An 18,138-nucleotide genomic window follows, 5' to 3' on the forward strand; every position below is an offset into this window, starting at 1 on the left:
TGGGTCGAGGCTGGGGAAGGTCTGGCGCACTACATATCCCAGCAGACCCACGAGGCATCGCGCGCGCGTGTGTCCCCAGGGCACACCGCGCTCTGCCTGCTGGGACTTGTAGTCCCAGTAACTATGAGGGGGCGGCAGCGCAGGGGCGGTGCTGCCTGCGGCGGGCGGAGGAGCCATGGCCGGGGCGGGAGGGCGCTGCCTGCTCTCCGTCTCCGCCCTCGGGGAGGGGGAGCGCGGTGCCGGGGCGAGCAGCGGGTGATGGGGAAGAGGCGAGCGCAGTGCTGAGGTCCTCTGGGGCCGGATGAGCCGAGGCTTGGCGCCGCGGCGGTGGCGGGGCTGGAGGAGGGGGCGAAGGAGGCTGTAGGGGCGGCCTCCGCTCCGGCTGCCCTGAGGGGAAGGAGCCCCCGACCATGGAAATCGAGAACATCGTGGCCAACACGGTGCTGCTGAAAGCCCGGGAGGGTGAGAGCCGCGGGGCGAGGAGAAGGAGGAGAAGCGGGAGTTCGAGGCGGGGCGGGCTGAGGACGTATGTTGGGGGAGGAAAAGGGTCTGAGGTGAGGGGTAAAGGGGCCCGCGAGGAGGGGGAGAGGAAGTGATGGAGGAGAAGAGGCTGGGAGGGAGGAGAGGCTGCCGGGCTGGGGGTCTGCTCGGGGCGGGGACCCCTGGAGGTGGCGGCGGGAGCCCTTCCCGGGCGGGCAGTGAGTCCCGGGCAGTGCCCCGAGGCACCTGCCCTGCTCCTCCCGCGGGATCTGTTCGGAGTTACCGGCTTGTGGCTTTGCTTCTGAAAAAACACCCCTTCCTCCTTCCCCCTTGATTCTAATAGTGTTTTTACCGGATGTTTTAAAAAGGTCGTTAGTCTGTAAGTTCTCGGTTTGTTTATAAATATAAATGCTTATGGATATGAACGATCAAGTGACATAAATCTTCTCTGGAAAAACCTTGCACTCCATCTTGCTGAAATTCCTGCCTGTGAAAAACGTAGCTGTTGAATGTGACCTGTACTTTGCAGTCGATTATTTTGTATTATCGTAATACAAAAGTGTGTTTTTTCCCATTGGATTAGCACTTACAGTTTGACTCCCCAGAACACCTTGAGCTGCAGATTCCTCCCCCCAGCTAACAAACGTTTTGGGTAGATAATTAGTTTTAGTGTAGCACGTGGCTGCTGTTTAAAAAAAACATCCTGACTTTAAGATTGTCCTACTGCTTTTTCGTGTATATAACTGTCCATTAACTGGCCACTTGAATGTCTCCCTGGATTACCAGTGTACTTTGTGCAGAGTATATTTTTTCAACTTTGAAATGTGCATATTCTTTTTGGATTGGATCCTGCTTGTCTTAATTGTGTTGAGAAGTCCCATTAGTTAAGCTGGAGCTGTTTAAAGTGAGTAAGAGCAGCAGAATCTGCCTCTGTATGTTTTGCAAGTTCCTCCATCTCTAAATGGGTTTGGCACTTACGCCATATGTGTATCCAGTTAAATTTGCCTTAAGCAGCAAGAGAGGAAAATCAGCTTTTTGACTTTGAAGTGGGGTTTAAAAAACAGAACAGTGATCACAATTTTGGGCCATTTTCCAACCTTAGCTGAAGAGACCACCTCAAACTAGAGGACATGTTTTGGCTGGTTTCACTGACGGTAACATGTCTGTGGTGGTGCTGCCTGAATTTGGAATTTGCATTGAAGTCATCTGAGAAATGAAGGGAAAGTGGAATCTGGCTCAAAAACTTTACTGTGCCCAAACCCTCACCACAAAGAGTGGAGTGGTAATCTGCAGAGGCTTTCAAGTGGACGCTTAATGTCAGGCTGCCTCTTTAGTTAAGGTTTCACTGTGTTTAAAATAAATTATAGTGGTAGAACTGACCAAACAAGATATTTTAATGAACTAAATGGAAGTCTGAGAGCAGCTGATGTGAAGATCAGTTTTACCTGCCGTGAAACTTTAAAAAGTAATGGTAATCATCTGTTACTCTCTGTACCTTCAATTGGCCTGGGCTCTGTTGTGTAAGCATGCACAAAAAAAGTGAATTCTGGCTTTGAAACTCTAGGACTCCATTGATCAATTGGTAGAAGGTCTTTTACCTTTTCAGGTCTCAACCCCTGTGCATAGGGTACTTTTTATGTCACATTTTTCAAAACCCTCCTTGAAAAGAAAGTATTTTCTGGCTGTTGCATGCTCTGGCTGGTCTGGGAACGTCTGGTTTACTCCATCTGTCAAGACCACTCCATAAAATCCCTGTCCCAGCTCTGTTCTTATGTGCCTTCCATTGCAAGGCAATGGGATTTGTGAAGTTAGTGTTTGAGATAGATGTTTTTATATATTCTTTGCTAAAACAGCCTCACAACTGGGACAGAAGAGGAGACTTTCAAATTACTTTCCTTCCCACATTTCTATTATCGCACTCTATAGTGTATGGAGAGGTGGGATAGCATGGAAAAGTGCACAATTATTTCTTGTGGAAGAAAGTAAATTCCAAAGCTAATGTACAATAGCAGCTTCATTTATTTTCATGTATAGGCTTTAGCTATGTCAGTAATCCTTCTCTTCTGTGTAGGTGAGAGAGGTTGTTCACCTGGATAACAAATCAGTTGTACAAGCAAATAAAATAACATGTAAATTACTGGGCTCTTATTCTTTGTGGTTCATGTCACAAGAAATCAGTGAGGCTTAATTGTGGCATGGGTCAGTCCAACTTGAGACTCTTTTCTGATGAAGATGAGAGTAGTAAAAGGTTGTACCCTTGAATACATCTTGCAAAGTCTTTTAACCCCAGAGATATGTTGTTTTCATTTTGTAAATATAGAAACAATAAAAGATGTGTATCTGTCCACTTCTGATGAAACAGTTTGACAGGTGCCTAATGAGAATGTAGAAATCCCCAATAAATAACACCAAATCTTACCTGAGCACATACACCATATTTGTACACATAATTTTCCTCTAATTTTAGGTACTCTAATACTTCTGGATGTGAATGTTGATAGAATGTGAAAATCATTTGGGTTTTACATTTGTAGGTGTGCAGAATCAGCACACCTTGAACAGCAAAGTTCATGTCTACCACTTAAATCTGATTTGATACATCGAAAGTAAATTTGATCTATGTTATTAGAGAGCAAGGAACTCAGGTAAAATGAATGTCTTCTTGTTACTTTCTTCTCTTATACAATAAAAAAGAAAGTGCTCTTGCTTTCTGCTTCTAGACTATCTACCTGCTCACTCAGTCTTACTGTTGGCTTATTTCATTAGAGGTGTGAATCTTCTAATTCAATTTGTGTGAGGATAATGTCTGTTTATAGGAGTTTACTAATTCCATTTTTCAGGTCATACGAAACCCCAGCTTCCCCCCAGCCTCAAAAGTTTAACTTTTGTCTCTAAGAGGATGTTCATAGCTTTTAATAAAACACCATTTTAATAGAAGTCTATCTCTTTTATTAAAGACTTGTAATGTCTCTGTAGGAACTGCAACATTTCTTTATGATAAGAAGGGAAGACATCAGGATTCCTTATCCTCTTTTAAAGCCACTTGGTAAATAATCAAATGCCAGTTCTTTGTACATGTGGGTGTTAGTGATAACATAATATATGATTCTTGAATGTACCTACAACTAGAAGATGTTATTAACAAAATACTCTTTGGTACTCCATGGATGAAAGATTTAGGAGTTGGGTGCTTTACTGGGAGTTTTCCTTTCCTTTTTCAGTTTTTCAGTTGACCCGCTTCTGCCAAAAGCTGGCCTGTCCCTGGAGGGATTTGCCTTCAGACAAAAGCTGCAGTGCAAGGTGTTTTGGGGTTCCCTGTCCCAGTTGCCTGGGGGGTTGCCTGAGGGTTAAGTGGCCCTCTGTGTCAATCCTGCTCTTCCCTCTTGTGATACATTACTCTTGGTGAGAAACCTGTATGTGGGAAGGAAAAAGGGGAAAACTCCTCTTAAGATGAACCCAGTGGTGGAACAAGCACAGGTGACTCAGTAGAAAAACAAGAGATTATAAAGCAAACTCAAACTCGATCTTAGGAGTGCTGAAGTGCAGGAACTGAGGTATAGAACCACATAAGTATTAAGTGATAGTGATGTATGAACTGAGATTGCAATCTTTCACACCAGGTAGTCCATGTTCTCCTTACTCAGATTTGTGTGAAAGAGTAGTGTACAAGAATATGTTTTCTAGTTGTGTACCAGAACAGAGAAATTAGCACATTCATTTTTTTCCCAGCAGAAAAATATTTGAAATTAGTTTCACTTGAAGGACATTGAAGAATTTGTCCCATAAATGGAGAGAAGTAATAAATATAAACAAAGTTATTCTGAAAAACAAGAGTTCCACCTCAAATTTTTATTTTATGTTCACATTTCTCTTTATATTTATATCTTCTGTTTTTATTTCAGTCACTCTCAGTAAATCCTTTGAGTGAGCCCCGAATTCATTTCAGCATCCCACATATAGTCTGTGATGTTGGGAAGGAAAGAAATTAATCCCTGTATGTTTTAAACTCCTTAGGAGTCTTTCTTTTTTCATTGCCTAAAGTAATAGTCTCAAAAAAATACACCCAAAGGGTAAATGCATCGTTCCTTTGAAGTCAGTGGCAGTTTACTCCAGGTGAGGATCTATGCCAAGAGTACATTTTAAACATACCTGGTCCATTTGCATCCATTTAAAATTCATTTATATTGCTGTGGCAGGAACAGTTTGGGAATGAGAATTGGGTCTGCTGTTAGGCATAGCATATCCTTGGATATTATCATTGATTTTGGCTAAATTAAAGTCATGCCTCAAATAAATGCCCCCCAGCTCTTGGTTTGTATGGTTCTAGCCTGTGGTTGCAGAATGGCTGAGGCAGTTGCCAGCTGGATCCATGAACCAATCTAGGGTATGTGGGTTTTTGAGGTGGTTTTTTTCCTTATGTTGCTGGGTTTTGGGTTTGGGGTTTTCTTCCCAAAGTTGGTTTTCAGATGAATCAGTAAGCTCCTGCAGATTTGATAATTGCTAGGTGCAGTCCAAGGATGGATTTAGAAGGAAGGAACCTTTCAGTAGCAGTATGTGATCACAGTTTGGCTTAAGTGAATCCTGTAAGATACTTGTTTCAGAATAATTACCTTAATGATGTATTCTCCACAGAAAATGAGCAGTCCACTCAAATAGTGAGTTTTATCTGTCTGGGCTTGAAAGCAATTAAAATCGTTCAGGAAGCAAAATAAATCCTACTTTTGTGTGCGGTATAAGGTAATATTTCAGTATAGTGTTGATGCTACAAGGAAGGAGTCCTATTTTATGTGTGTTTGTAACTAGGAAGATAATTCTATGGAGATTGCTCAGATCAGTTTGGCTATTGAACTGATCTGAATTCTTTAATTATTTCAGGGGTAGGACAAGTGGGAAAGCAAGGCACACTCATGCCCAGAAAGTCCACCAGCAGCAAATACAAATTTCAACATGAGAGTGCTGAGAGTTTTTGTAGTTGCCTTCAATTGTTGTCAGTTCTTCCCTCGTTTGCCTCCTATGTTCTATTGCACTCTTATTGCATTGTGCTTTAAATTGCTGTAAACTCATTGTGGCAGGAAACATGTCTTCCTGTGTTTGTACAGAATTATGCACAATGCCTGCCTTTTTGTCCTTTATTTAATGAACTGTAAGGAGAATGGATGTGGGCAAGTTGGAATCTTAAATAATTACATTTACTAAATACAACACGAGATATCTAGTAATTGATACACGCTGCTGCTTTGCCTATTTCAAATGTGACAATTACAATAGAGACTTCACAATCAGCTTAAAGGAATTTTATTTCTATAATATCTGTTGCACTCTTAGTGTGCTATCATGCTAAAAAATTCCTTGTTTGTTGGCTGTAAAATTGCAGTGTTCTGTGTGTTTTTCCTCCCTTGTAAACCCTGTTCATTGGCTGGTTAGAGACATCTCGAAATGCATACAGAGATGTTACAATGTTTCACTGCAAGAACAGATTAATAAATGTTAAGATCAGTTACATTTACTCGGGTTGATCCAAGCTTTCCATTCCACACCTAATTGGTGAAGTGCAGAGGGTGTGCTCTGGCATTCCTACGTGTGCACATGATCGCTGGAGCTGCGTAGAGAGCCCGTGTGAAGAACCAGTTGTTCGAGTGGCGTTAGCTTGGGAACAATAAATGATTGTGCACGTAAACAAACGGCACAAATGTTCACGGGGAGAGCTGGGCTTTTAACTGCCTGCTGTGTTACTGCCTTGACAGTCGGATGAGCCAGAGCACTCGAGTATTACCTTGCTGGAGTCCAGCTCCATGCACTTGAATCCAGGAATGTGAGGCCTATTATCTTGTAAATGCCATAATGATCTGTAATCTATAGATATCTTTTATTTATTTACTGTACTACTTGCATTTTTGCTTCTGTTTGCATTCAGAAGTACCTTGGCCTTTGTAATGCTGGTGAGTTAGGTGCTAACCTTCTGCCAAAACCTGAATTTTCAGCCAGGTGATTCTGATAAGTTTACTGGGAACCAGCCAGATTGTATTTATCATATGTCTGTGGGGGAAACAAAAACAACAACAAAAAACCCCTTTCTCCATAGAAAAGCGTTGCCACTCTCTTTAATGTAGTTGTTAAGCTGTGGCGAGGCTTGAGTTGATACAAACTTGTATTTTGTCAAAATACAACTTGATACAAGTTGTATTTTGTAGAAAAAAATACATGCGGCCTGCAGAATGGAGAAGGTTGTTGTGAACCCCCGCAGCAGTACCTTATGAGCTGTCTCTAGAGCTGGAGGCATGACAGCTTTCCTCAAGTGATGGTATGTGTGAGCTTGTCTTCTAGTTTGAACTTGGTGCTATTCCAGTGTTATGGTCTGATCTGAGGAGCTGAGGTATTAATTCCACACTGGTTTGTGTCTTGAAGGTGGATCTTGCCCAATAAAGGCATAAAAGGAAAATTTGTTACTCAATGAGTAGTGTTTATAAATGCCTGTATAGCATAAGGTCATAGTTAAACAGGAATGTTTTGATTTTTTTTTTTTGTGAAAGCTTTTAATCCTTATTGTGAGTGGTTTGAAGAAAAATGTGTCTGGAACTAGGAGAAGATTTGAATTCATGTGAGTTTTAAATCTATTAGGAAACTTGCCTGCAACTGCCTTTGCTGTGGGAAAGACATATTTTAAGGCAGTGTCTGTACCCAGCTTATTTTCATGTGTCTCAGTGTAGATGATGTAGAGCTCCTGCATCAATTGTTTTGCATTTTTCCTTGAACCAATTGATTTGATTTATACACTAAAGGCGTGCTGTAGGTTGTCATCTTGTTGCAGTCTTAGGCTTTCAGAGTTTATCTGGGTGTGGTCTAGTATGAATTTCTCAGCTGGTATCTGACAATCTGGTTTGTGGAATCAGTTTTGCAAGAATGAAGTTGTAGCAATCGTGCACCCCAGTGCTACAGAGCTGTGTGCTGCTCAGCCTCAGATTCATGGTGCTTGCCCTGCACAGGCAGGAGAGCTGGAGCACAAAAAACTCCCTGCCAGAATCTCAGTGTCAGTAAAGAAGGATTCTGCATGACAGAATCCAAATTCATTGTCTCAAGGAAAACTAATTTAATGATGTGCAATGAACATTGTGCTCACTGAAATGAGAGTCAGTCTGCAGTCAGGTCTGCAAGGAAGATCTCTGTGGCTCTGAGAAGTGTATCTGAGGACTTAAAACATATTCTTATTTCTTGACATAGGTTGTGGCCACAGCAGTTTCATTTTTTACAACTAGTTGTGGTTTTACTGATGAATAAGCCAACTGCATTGCCTTACATACATTTTTCAAATATTTCTCTGAAGGTTAAAAAAAAGCTGAAATAAAACATCTAAACATTTTGCCCTCACTAGTGCAGTGATCTAACTAAATTTAGTATGTATCTTTTTAAGAAGGAAAAATGGGGAAAGAGTTAGATGTTGAAATTGTAACTCTAAGAAGTAATTTGGGGAGAAGAACATTTGTACCTGAAAATGTAATTGAAGTTTCTTCTCACTGTAATGTGTATTGATGCATCCACCCTTCTCTTTGTACAAGATGAGTTCACTTCAAGCTGGACATTGCTTTTAGCCATGATTCCTTCTGAAAGAGGCAAAAATCAGTAATTCATCTGAGCCACAGAGGTCAACCAGAAAGCACCTTAACCTAATGGCTTTTTGGCTCTTCTGTTGGAAAGTGAGCTCCTGGTCTTTCTGGAAGAATTTTATCTGAAGTGTTTTAGAGTGAGATTCAGAATAGAAGCTCTGAAATCAATATTAAGACACTTTCAAACCACAAGTGTTATAATTTGATTTGATACTTCTTTTAAACTGCCTCAGAAATGGAAAAGAATTTTGCAATTAGGGAATAACGTGACAAACAAATTGGCTTCCTGCCATAACTTTTACCAGAAATGGCTCTTTACATTACTGGGACCTACAGACTTTGACAGTTGCATTTGCTGTAAATACAAGAACATTCCGTTCAGAGAAAAGTGGGAGCACATTGATTTAGTTGATACTGTTAAGCACTTGATTCTTATGTATGATTCATAAATTATATGTAGCCTTTACTGACTTCTGTAGGATGGTGAATTCAGTTGCATTCTAGCATGTGTTCTCTTTTTGTAAAATGAAGTTCGTAACAGTCACATCATGGCAAAATATTTGGGCAAAATACAGCTCTTTTTGTGTTGGACTTGAAGTAAAATAGCCATCCTCTCCTTTTTGATGGGTTGAGTTTTTAATTTGACAGTGCTTCAGAATGTGGTATTCTTGATATATATCACAGTTAATTTTACATTTTACAAACAGCAGTGTGATATGAATGTGGGTTTGGTTTATCATTCTGGATCAGTACTGATTGTGTGGTGTCATGCACAAGTGAGTCTTTCTGAGCAGTTTCTAACAGCAGCAGTTTAACTTCTGTGGACCTTGCAGGTTAGTATGACATGGCTGAACCTGGCACTTCTATCCGCTGTTTTTCATGATCACATAATCCATACCCAGGCCTTCTTATTCAGTGTATGTGTATAGGATGTCTATGTCAATATTCCTTGATTTTCTTTGTGTTCATTTCTGTTAGAAAGGTGTTATGTTTTGTTTTGATTTGATTTTCTTCAAGCATATATTCAACTTCTCTTTAAGATAAAAAATATATTGTTAAAATAGGCACAGTTTGTTTTAATGATGCTGGTAATTACAGCCTCATTATTAGTTCTGGTACTGCTTGACATATAGGATGAGAAGTAAATTCCATATTTTGTGTTCTAAAATGGTATGGAAGGCAAATGACCTGCAAAGTGATTATTAGAAAATGAAGTGCAGAAGAAGTTTGCATTTTTTTAGAGAGTAGGTGACAGTTCAAAGAATGTCCACAAGCCAATATTTATAGGTGTTTTATTCCTTATTTTTTTACCTTTATATGGACACTAGAGTTGAGAATGTTTTGTGGCAGCAGCACAGTAAGATGTCAATATTCCTGTTATCAAGGATAAATTGGTATGAACCAAAAAAAATTGGTGTGACCTGTTTTGTTATTCTGAAGATGTTAGTTCCTTTCACCCTAACAATTTACTTCTGAAAGAGTTTGGTACCCTTTGCTGCTTAGTTTCTATTCAGGTTACTTTGGGTAACTCCCTTCCTTTTTCTCCCATTGTGGTTAGCAGTGTGTATTGCTTTGGTACAGTGAGAAAGCCTCTGTGCAGATTCGCTGCTGCTCTGTCATGTGGAAATGCATCTGATCATATAGCTTAGTAAAATCTTTAAAGTCTTTTGCAGCACTAAATTACTCTTCCACAGAAATATTTTGGATCTGAAAGTGTGGATATGTTCCTGTCTATCTCTACTTTTTTGATAAGTATGCATATCTTCTGTAAAGGAAATTGGCCAGGGTAATGTGCTGAAACACAGATGTGTTTTCAATGTAACATAGAAAATGTAGCACAGATATATTTTTTTAGAAACTGAGAAAAGCATTGTGGTAGTTTTAAAAAATCAATACTAATTCAACACCAGTGCTGTGAAAACTGAGACATTGAAAATATCTACATTTTACAACAGCTAAGTTCTTCCTGGTATCCTTGTATGATCTAGAGTAAATAGGTTGTATTTGAGTTATGCCCTCACATTTATTAGTGGGATCTACTCTTACTACTATTACTGCCCATAAAGAGACAATATTTATGTACAACTTTATTATCAAAAAATGTGTTTAAGAACTTTGTTCTTGGTACTTTGTTACTCAATTTTATTTTCTTCCATTCTTTACCATGGTTGAGAGATAATTCTCGAAATTTTTTTGTTCCATCTTCGATGTTTCAGTTTTGTTTGTGATTTTCAAAACACCTAGCTATTTGTCTTTTCTCTGCAGAGATATTCTACATACACAGACAAAATGTGAAGGATTTGTCTTGGGAAAGACTTTACATGAAACATGAAAAAAAGCATTAAAGTTGTTCTGTATCACATTTGTTATTGGTTTGGATATCCTTCTAGATGGATTTCTTTATAGGCATGAAAAGTAGTCTGACACATCTGTGTAGAACTGACCTAATTTTATGCTGTTTATGTTCAATTTTATGTTCAATTTTACTCTGACACAGTATTGTGTTTTATATTATTCATATTTTCTTCTAGGCAAACGGAGTGGGCGTAGTAAAAAATGGAAAGAAATGCTGAAGTTGCCCCCTGTCAGTCACTGTGAGGGTATTCGGTGCTCCATCGGTGAGTGTCCCCTAGAATAAAGCCTCTCCTTGGAGAGGGAAGGTTAAGAGCTTGGTGCTGGTAATGGAAAGGATTCTGTCTTGCTTCTAAATGCTAAATAGCAAAAAAATAAAAAAGCTATTAAACTCGTAAGATGATGGATAACTTATGAGAAAATAAAATTTATGAGATGATAAAAACTGTATCACAGCTCCTTGTTTGTTAAAGGAAACTGTTCCTAAAGAATAGATGTACAAAACCTTGAATTAGAAAAAGGAATAATATTATAAATTGATGGTAATATATTTTACCCTTTTCCTTAATGTCTAGTAATAGTTTTTTTTACCTTTCTGTTATAATCTTGTATTCCCTCTTTCCAAACCATCTTGCTTGCTTTGGTATTGCTGTTTCACAGTATGGTTGCTTTTTGCATCCTAACCTAAATTAACCTCAAGCATATAATTCAGTGTGCTTTTAGTAAATGGGATAGTCAGTAGAATACAGATGTGACTGAAGAGTGTTTCACTATTCTTTGGAATCATTGCATATTTATGGTATCTTTGATAAATATGTTAATGTAAAATCTTCATGTTTGAGTGTTTTTCTAACCTCAAATGGGAGTAATGACCATCCTACTACAAAAATAAAAATAAATAAAGATATTTATATATAATTTTTTTCCCCAGAAAGAGACTATAACCAGCTTTGTGACAAACAGCCAATAGGAAGACTTCTCTTCAGACAGTTCTGTGATTCTAGACCAGATTTGAAAAGATGCATTGAATTTCTGGATGCAGTGGTAAGTAGTGAGAAATGGATGATGGCTCTCAGTAGGCAGTGTCTTATATATTCTTGTATGTAAATATTGGACTTTTGTGCTGGTTTTGCTGAGATAGAGTTGATTTTCTTCACTGTAGGTCATTTAGTGCCATATTTTGGATTTTAGACCAAGATAATGTTGGGAACAAGGATGCTTTAGTTCTTGCTGAACAGGGATTACACAGTGTCAAAGCCTTGGTGTTCCTCATGCTGCCCTAAAAGTGAGGAGGCTGATGGTGCAAGAAGTTGAGTGGACACTGCCAGGACAGCTGAGCCCAAAGAATATCCCATACCATATGGTGCTGTGCTCAGCAATAAAGGCTGGGGGAAAGAAAGAAGAAGGGGGGAGGTACAATTTGCCAGCTAGCTGTTATACATGGGAATGAAGCCCTGCTTTCCTGGGAATGGCTAAATATCTCCCTACCAATGGGAAGAAATGAATGAATTTCTTACTTTGCTTTGGTTGTACCTGCAGCTTTGCTTTATCAGACTGTCTTTATTTCAAGCTGCAAGATTTCTCACTTCTGCCCTTCTGGTTATGAGTGGGGGGAAGTGAGTGGGTGCCTGTGTGGGGTTTAGCTGCCTGCTTGTTTAAGACACAATCATTTTATTAATTTTCTCTATACAGCTCTGTTTCCTAATGCTGTGTATTTGAAAACATAGTGTGAAAACATAGTCTTTGCTGACTGTAAAGCTGTAACTTCTGATGGATGTCAAAAAACCACTTCTGTTAATAAAGGAAAATACTTAGTGCTTATTATGAAGTCTGCCATCTTGATATGGTCTGACTACAGAAATGGGCATTATGGGAAAGAGAGAAGCAATTTTAGGAAGACGTGCTGCTTGGCTTCTAGAGCCTGAAAGGGTGTCTGTATTATGAATATTACTTGCTATACTCAGCCTTCAAAATGTTATAAACATAGACTTAAAAGTGTTGCAACTTGCATGGAAGCCCTAGGCTACATAGCATGTGCTAATTAAAAACTGTATAATGGAGATGGAAATTTAGAGAACCGTCTAAGGAAGGAGAAAAAACAATTCTTTTGAGACTAAGGCAAAAGGTCTTGATATATTTACATCTTGATATCTAATGCTGAAGAACAAGGGAGGAAGGAAGTGTGCCCACAGCTATATTTTGCAAAAAAATCCTCAGCCCAAAACCCTCTTGGGGAGGGAGAAAGTAGTGAGGAGATTAGGCAGGCACAAAATAGCCCTTAAGAGAAGAACAGCTCAGAGCTTTTGATTCTTTGTCCCTCACAGTTAATCCAAGAGCAATAAGATACAGTCTCAAACTGAGATTGCTGACAATAGAACAGGTTTTTTCAGTCCAGCCATTTTTGTTCTTACATGCAGAGAACAAATGACCAAAGAAGACAGAAGTAGGGTAATGCTGCTGCTTGCACACATCACAAACTACAATATTGGAATGGCTCTGGAAGAGGCAGGGTGTAAGGAATGTACATGGGATTATTGCTGTGCCTCCTATTTCACTGTATCTTCTTTCCCCCTTGGTATTAAAAACTGAGGCACTAGATCAGCTAAAATAGAATTTGAGTGTCAAATAGGTGGAATTGTTTATATTTGTCAAAGAATTTGTGTGCAATTGGGCTTACTCCCCAGGTGTGTTTCACTTTTGTGACTCCCAGGAGCTGTTTGAGCACCAGATTGCAGAGACAGCTCCAGGCTGACAGCTGGAGACTGAATGGATTGAATGGAAATCCAGAACAGTGGAGCTTTCATTCCTGAAGTGAATATAAACCAGAGTCCTTAATGAATGGCATGCACTGACAACTGTGGATTTAGCTTTAATGGTTACAACTTCTGCACACATTTTAATCCTTATATCTTAGATAAGGAGTAGCAAAATCCTTGGCAGCACGAAAGAGAATGAATCTTAGGCATGGCTGTAAGACAGGTGTGTCCTTGCTCTAGAGATGTAATTTTTAGGTAAAACTGTCTCTAAGAAGTGACTGTTTTTCACTTACTGAAAAATTTGAACTGTTTTGAAATATGCAACCTATAATGTTGTGTGGATTGCAACGCTTCTGTGAATTACCGAAGACTGGCATAGCTCATATAATCAGATGTAAGGGATGATTTCACAATTTACTTTTTTGTATTTGTTGTTTAACTTCCATTTGAAAAATCAGGGTGAAGAATTATTATTGGGAATCATTGAAACAAGATAGCCTTTGGTGACTCTCATGATCTTAAACTAACATCCTGTCTTGATCAAGGATGTAAGATAAAATACCTGCTATCTCTTACAGATGGTTCCTGAGTTTGCCTGATTCCCTTTTGTGGACTTCAGCACCAGATTTCAGCAAGATTTAATCTTTTCGGGGTTGAGGGGTTTCTTTGGTTGGTATTCTTTGTAAGGCAATACAGGAAGCAAAAGCTGAGGCTATGTGCTTTTTACCTTGGCTGTTGCCAAGTTTAGCTTTTTAAAATGTTAAAAAAATTCTAGACTTATTATTTTGGGAAAAAATTTCCTGAAATGAAATGTCATAGCCTTAAAAACCTTGCATCTTAGTTAATAGAGTTTTCTGACTCTTTTACATGAAGCAATGTGATTTCAGCAGTGTGATTATTTCAGGAGTACAAAACCAAGGTAGTACTAATGCTGTGTTGTCTACTTGTACTGAATACTGAGTCTGGTAAGGTCCAGTTCTTGGGAAGGCGTGACCTAAAAGTCTGGAGTCAGCTTGGCTTTACAGAAAGAAGAGTTGTGAAATAATTGAATGTAAGTGACAGAACTTAAAGTGAGGAATGAGTTATCCAATCTAGTGACTCATTTCACTGGCTAGGGACAGGGTTACTCACATATGAAAAGGAATCAGTGACAGTTCAAACTTCCCTGTAAGCAACAGAATTATTTGGAAAGGCCACCTCTCAAGCTTCCTTTTAAATTACACTATCCACTTAAAACAGCATGCCTAACTAATTGTATTAAATTAGTGTTAAAGGTGCTAAGCACACTGCTGAACTTTAGGTTGATAAACTTTTCTGACTTACTCAGGTTGATTAGCAATTGCAGGAGAATTCCTCACCATTTCCTTTCCACTTTTTGTTGTGGAATTGAGCAGCAGAAATTATGGCTTGCATTTGGATTGATGAATTTGAGTAGTGTGCTGAAGTGGGTGATACCATAATGTCTCAGTAGAAAAAGATGTTGATGACTTGAGTCAGTGTTGATTAATTGTCATTAATGGCAGAACTGGAAATCAGGAATTCCATTATTTCCAGTATTGTGTGTGTTTGATTCTTGGACTGTCATTTTTTAGTGTTCTAGTTTTCTTTATAAAGGTAAATAACTTCTGATTACATCAATTACTTGTAATCTCCAATGAGGTTGTTATGAATATGAACGAGGCCAAACTTTCTCCAGAGAAAGAGGTTCTCATTTATTAAAATAGCTACAAGGAACGGAGTACCCAGGATAAGCCCAGGCACCCACACAGCGAGCCAAAAACCGAAACAGTGCGCTAACCTCAAGCGCACTGGGTTCTTCCCAAAACCAAACCAGTATCCAAAAACAAGAACCCCAACCCAACCGAATTTCCACCATTTATAGCCCGCTTTGAGTCCAGGATTGGTCCATTTTGGATCTGCATGATGATTGGTCCATTTCCAGGCTTCTCATTGGTCTTTAATGCCATTCATTCTGAACCAGTTGTTTCTGCAGGGCTTCAAATGATTGGTCAGGTCTTCCGTCCAATCCCTCTTTGACCTCATCAGGCCCCGCCAGACCACTGTTCACCAAATCGTCGACTCTTCTCCTAGCACATTCTAATAAGCCCCCCCTTTAACATAATACAATTAATATAACATAATTAATACAATATAATTGAACTATATACCCTAATTTAACTTAACTTTTACCTATAACAAGGTTTCTAATGACTGTTGTCCCAATAAGACCAACTGTTGTGTTGTTTGATACAGTTCTTTATTCTGGAAGTCTGCCATGTATTCTTTGTTCCTAGGTGCATTTACATCCTGAAATATGAAATAAGCTTTGATTGAGTTGGCCCAGCTAACAAACCTAATATGCATTGCTGTTTGAGATTGCTCTTTTCTAATTAATCTTTCCCCAGATTTTGGGTTGTCTTTAAATCTTGTAACTTCTGATGTCTGCTTCTAGGTTATTCCATAAAATTATTAATAGTAAGTAGTTCAGTAGTAGTGTCTGTATGGTGATTTGTTGGTTGTGGATTTTTTCCATAAGTAGCTACTTCTGGAGCTCTGTTCAGCTGCCAGTTGTTTATCTGCAAAATGCACTGTGTTACGTGATTCTCTTTTTCTTCATCTCAGTACCAGATGTTACTAAGTCAAAAACCGTCAAAATTTGTATCTAATCAATTTTATTTTTTCAAAGAATGATGTAGGGTTTGGTTTAGCTCTCATTTATAAGCTTGTAGAAAGTAATTTTATGCTGGTTTTACCCAAAACTGAACCAAAGAATAACACATGAAGGAAAAAAAGTACAGTGAAGAAAAAAACAGATTATTGTACTCCTGATTATTTTCCATCTGGGTCATTCTGTCCTACAACACTACATAAATATTATTTCATTGTAATTGATCTAGTCTAACCTCTAGGATGCAGTTTCTGTAATTGCATTTAGACTAATTGTTAGGTTTTGTATGTTTTCCAAAAATTAAATTCCATATGCTTTGTTTTATTCCTGTTCTTCATACATGTTTCACCTTATAGACTTCTGTTTCTTTTATACTAAGAGTATTGTGTTATTCGTGATAAAATTTACCTATCATCATGTAAAAGATGCCAAGTGACTGTGAACATAATAAAATTTTCAATTCCATTCTCCTAGGCAGAATATGAGGTATCTTCAGATGAAAAGCGCATAGACTGTGGCCTCAAAGTTTTAGAGACGTACTTCACTAATGGGGTAAATATATTGCAAAAATTTCCTCAAGTACTTTGTAAGTGTCAAATAAATAGAGAGATATGAGTGGTTGCATTGTTTTTAGTAAATTGACTTTCAAACTTCATTGATCCCATTTTTGTCTTTCTGGGAGGTGTGCTGCCTTCTAAAATTCTGTTCAGTCAACTTGAGCAGAAACCTTGACTGATCTCTGCTTTTATATAACTACTACAATTACAATTTATTATCCATTTAACACCTACAGAAAATTTAAAAACAAATTAACTCAGTGTATTGTCATCTGAAGTCTTTTAGACTCCTATATGGCCTTGGTTGTTTGCTGTAAATTTTCAGAATTGCTGCAGGTTTTCACAAAGTGAAATGCTGTTTTCTTCTGAAGCATTCTGTTACTTTCAGTTTTCCGTGGTAATCATTAATAGCTGATTTTTTACATTTATCCAGCGTCTTTTTTTTGGTATCCAGTGGAAGCTTTTCTGTGGGTATATAATTAGATATTTGCTTTTTATGAAGAGATGCTCCTTCTGCTTCTCTTGCTTTGGTCATCTTATACAAAAGGCCTTGAAGATGCCTTAAAAGCAGATGGAATCTTAATTTGTACATATTTTGAGAATTTCTTTGGGACTACCGTAATTCACGTACATTTTTCAAAAAAACCCAGATTTCTTTGATCTGGTTTGAAATAGTTTCCCAGCCTGTGTTTGTGTTTCTTTCTCCTTCTTTCCATCCTGCCAAGCCAAAGAGTTGACTTGCTTTTTTGGTGGTAGATTTACGGAAAGAAAAAGAAATTTGACTTATTGCCAAGTTTTTTCCCCCAGATACTGAAATAGTAAATAACTGAAATAACTTCCAATTCATTGTTCTGTAACAGGAAAGAAATAAAAATTTTGCTCAAATACAACTTTCTTGATTTTCTCTTTAGTCAAACTGTTCCTTTCCTTTAACCATATTAAAAATTTTAATTTATCTTTGAATACAAAACTTTGAGTTTTTCTACTGATTTTCATGCTTTTGTTGTTGCTTTCCTTTCTTTTTTATTATGTTAAGTCTGCAGCACATTTGCCAGAAATACCTCAGGAAACAGTAAATGAATGTAAAGCAAGACTGGAAAAGAACCCTTCTAAGGATCTTTTCATGGACTGTACTAGGTAAGTTAAAAATGCTTAGTGTTAAGTTTGAGAATTACAAGAGAAATTTATGTGTTTCTAAGGAAAGTGAAATATGAAGTTGTTATATCTAGAAGTACTGAGTCCCTGAAATGAGTAAGTAAAGTAAGAAACTTGGAACAGATTTATTAGAGGACTAGGTTTCCTTCAGATGTGATTTAGATGTTTGACTTTTGCAGAGCTTTTTCTTTAATGCTGCTTTTGCATAAAATCACACTGTTGTCTGACACCAAGAATTCTGTAAGACAAATGATACTTCTCTTTACTGTATTCTTACTTTTTGAGAGACTCTCTTCCATTATGAAGGTACGCAGAAAAATATGAAGTTAGAAGTTGAAGCTTGAAAGGTTTCTAAACAACTTCAGACATTTAAGGTTCTTGAAAATAGGTTTAACTGAGGCCAACACTTATGTGCCATTAAGATGGCTGATTAGAGAATCACTTGTAATAGTTAACACAAAACAATACAACTTGGTTTTGTTCTGCAGTCATGAAGTGGTATTTCACACAGTAGTAGCAGGGGAGGTTTGTTTTGGAGGGATGGTACATGTTTATGAGTGTTACATGTC

The 18,138-nt window shown here is 38.3% G+C and overlaps 1 protein-coding gene across 2 annotated transcripts in view; it reads left to right on the forward strand.

Moving 5' to 3' along the window:
• The first annotated feature begins 180 nt into the window (after nt 1-180).
• GRK4 (G protein-coupled receptor kinase 4) overlaps nt 181-18,138 on the forward strand; it is a 39,191-nt gene continuing 21,233 nt past the window's right edge. For both annotated transcript variants that reach the window (XR_004060679.1, XM_030947272.1), the window contains exons 1-5: nt 181-462; nt 10,613-10,699; nt 11,365-11,477; nt 16,332-16,409; nt 17,451-17,551. Coding sequence is in view for 1 of the 2 variants with exons in the window: in XM_030947272.1 (XP_030803132.1) it covers nt 411-462; nt 10,613-10,699; nt 11,365-11,477; nt 16,332-16,409; nt 17,451-17,551 (431 nt within the window). In the remaining variant the exon portion in view is untranslated. The remainder of the gene's footprint in view (nt 463-10,612; nt 10,700-11,364; nt 11,478-16,331; nt 16,410-17,450; nt 17,552-18,138) is intronic.

The sequence above is a fragment of the Camarhynchus parvulus genome, chromosome 4 (genome assembly GCF_901933205.1).
Source record: "Camarhynchus parvulus chromosome 4, STF_HiC, whole genome shotgun sequence".
NCBI classification, from domain to species: Eukaryota; Metazoa; Chordata; class Aves; order Passeriformes; family Thraupidae; genus Camarhynchus; species Camarhynchus parvulus.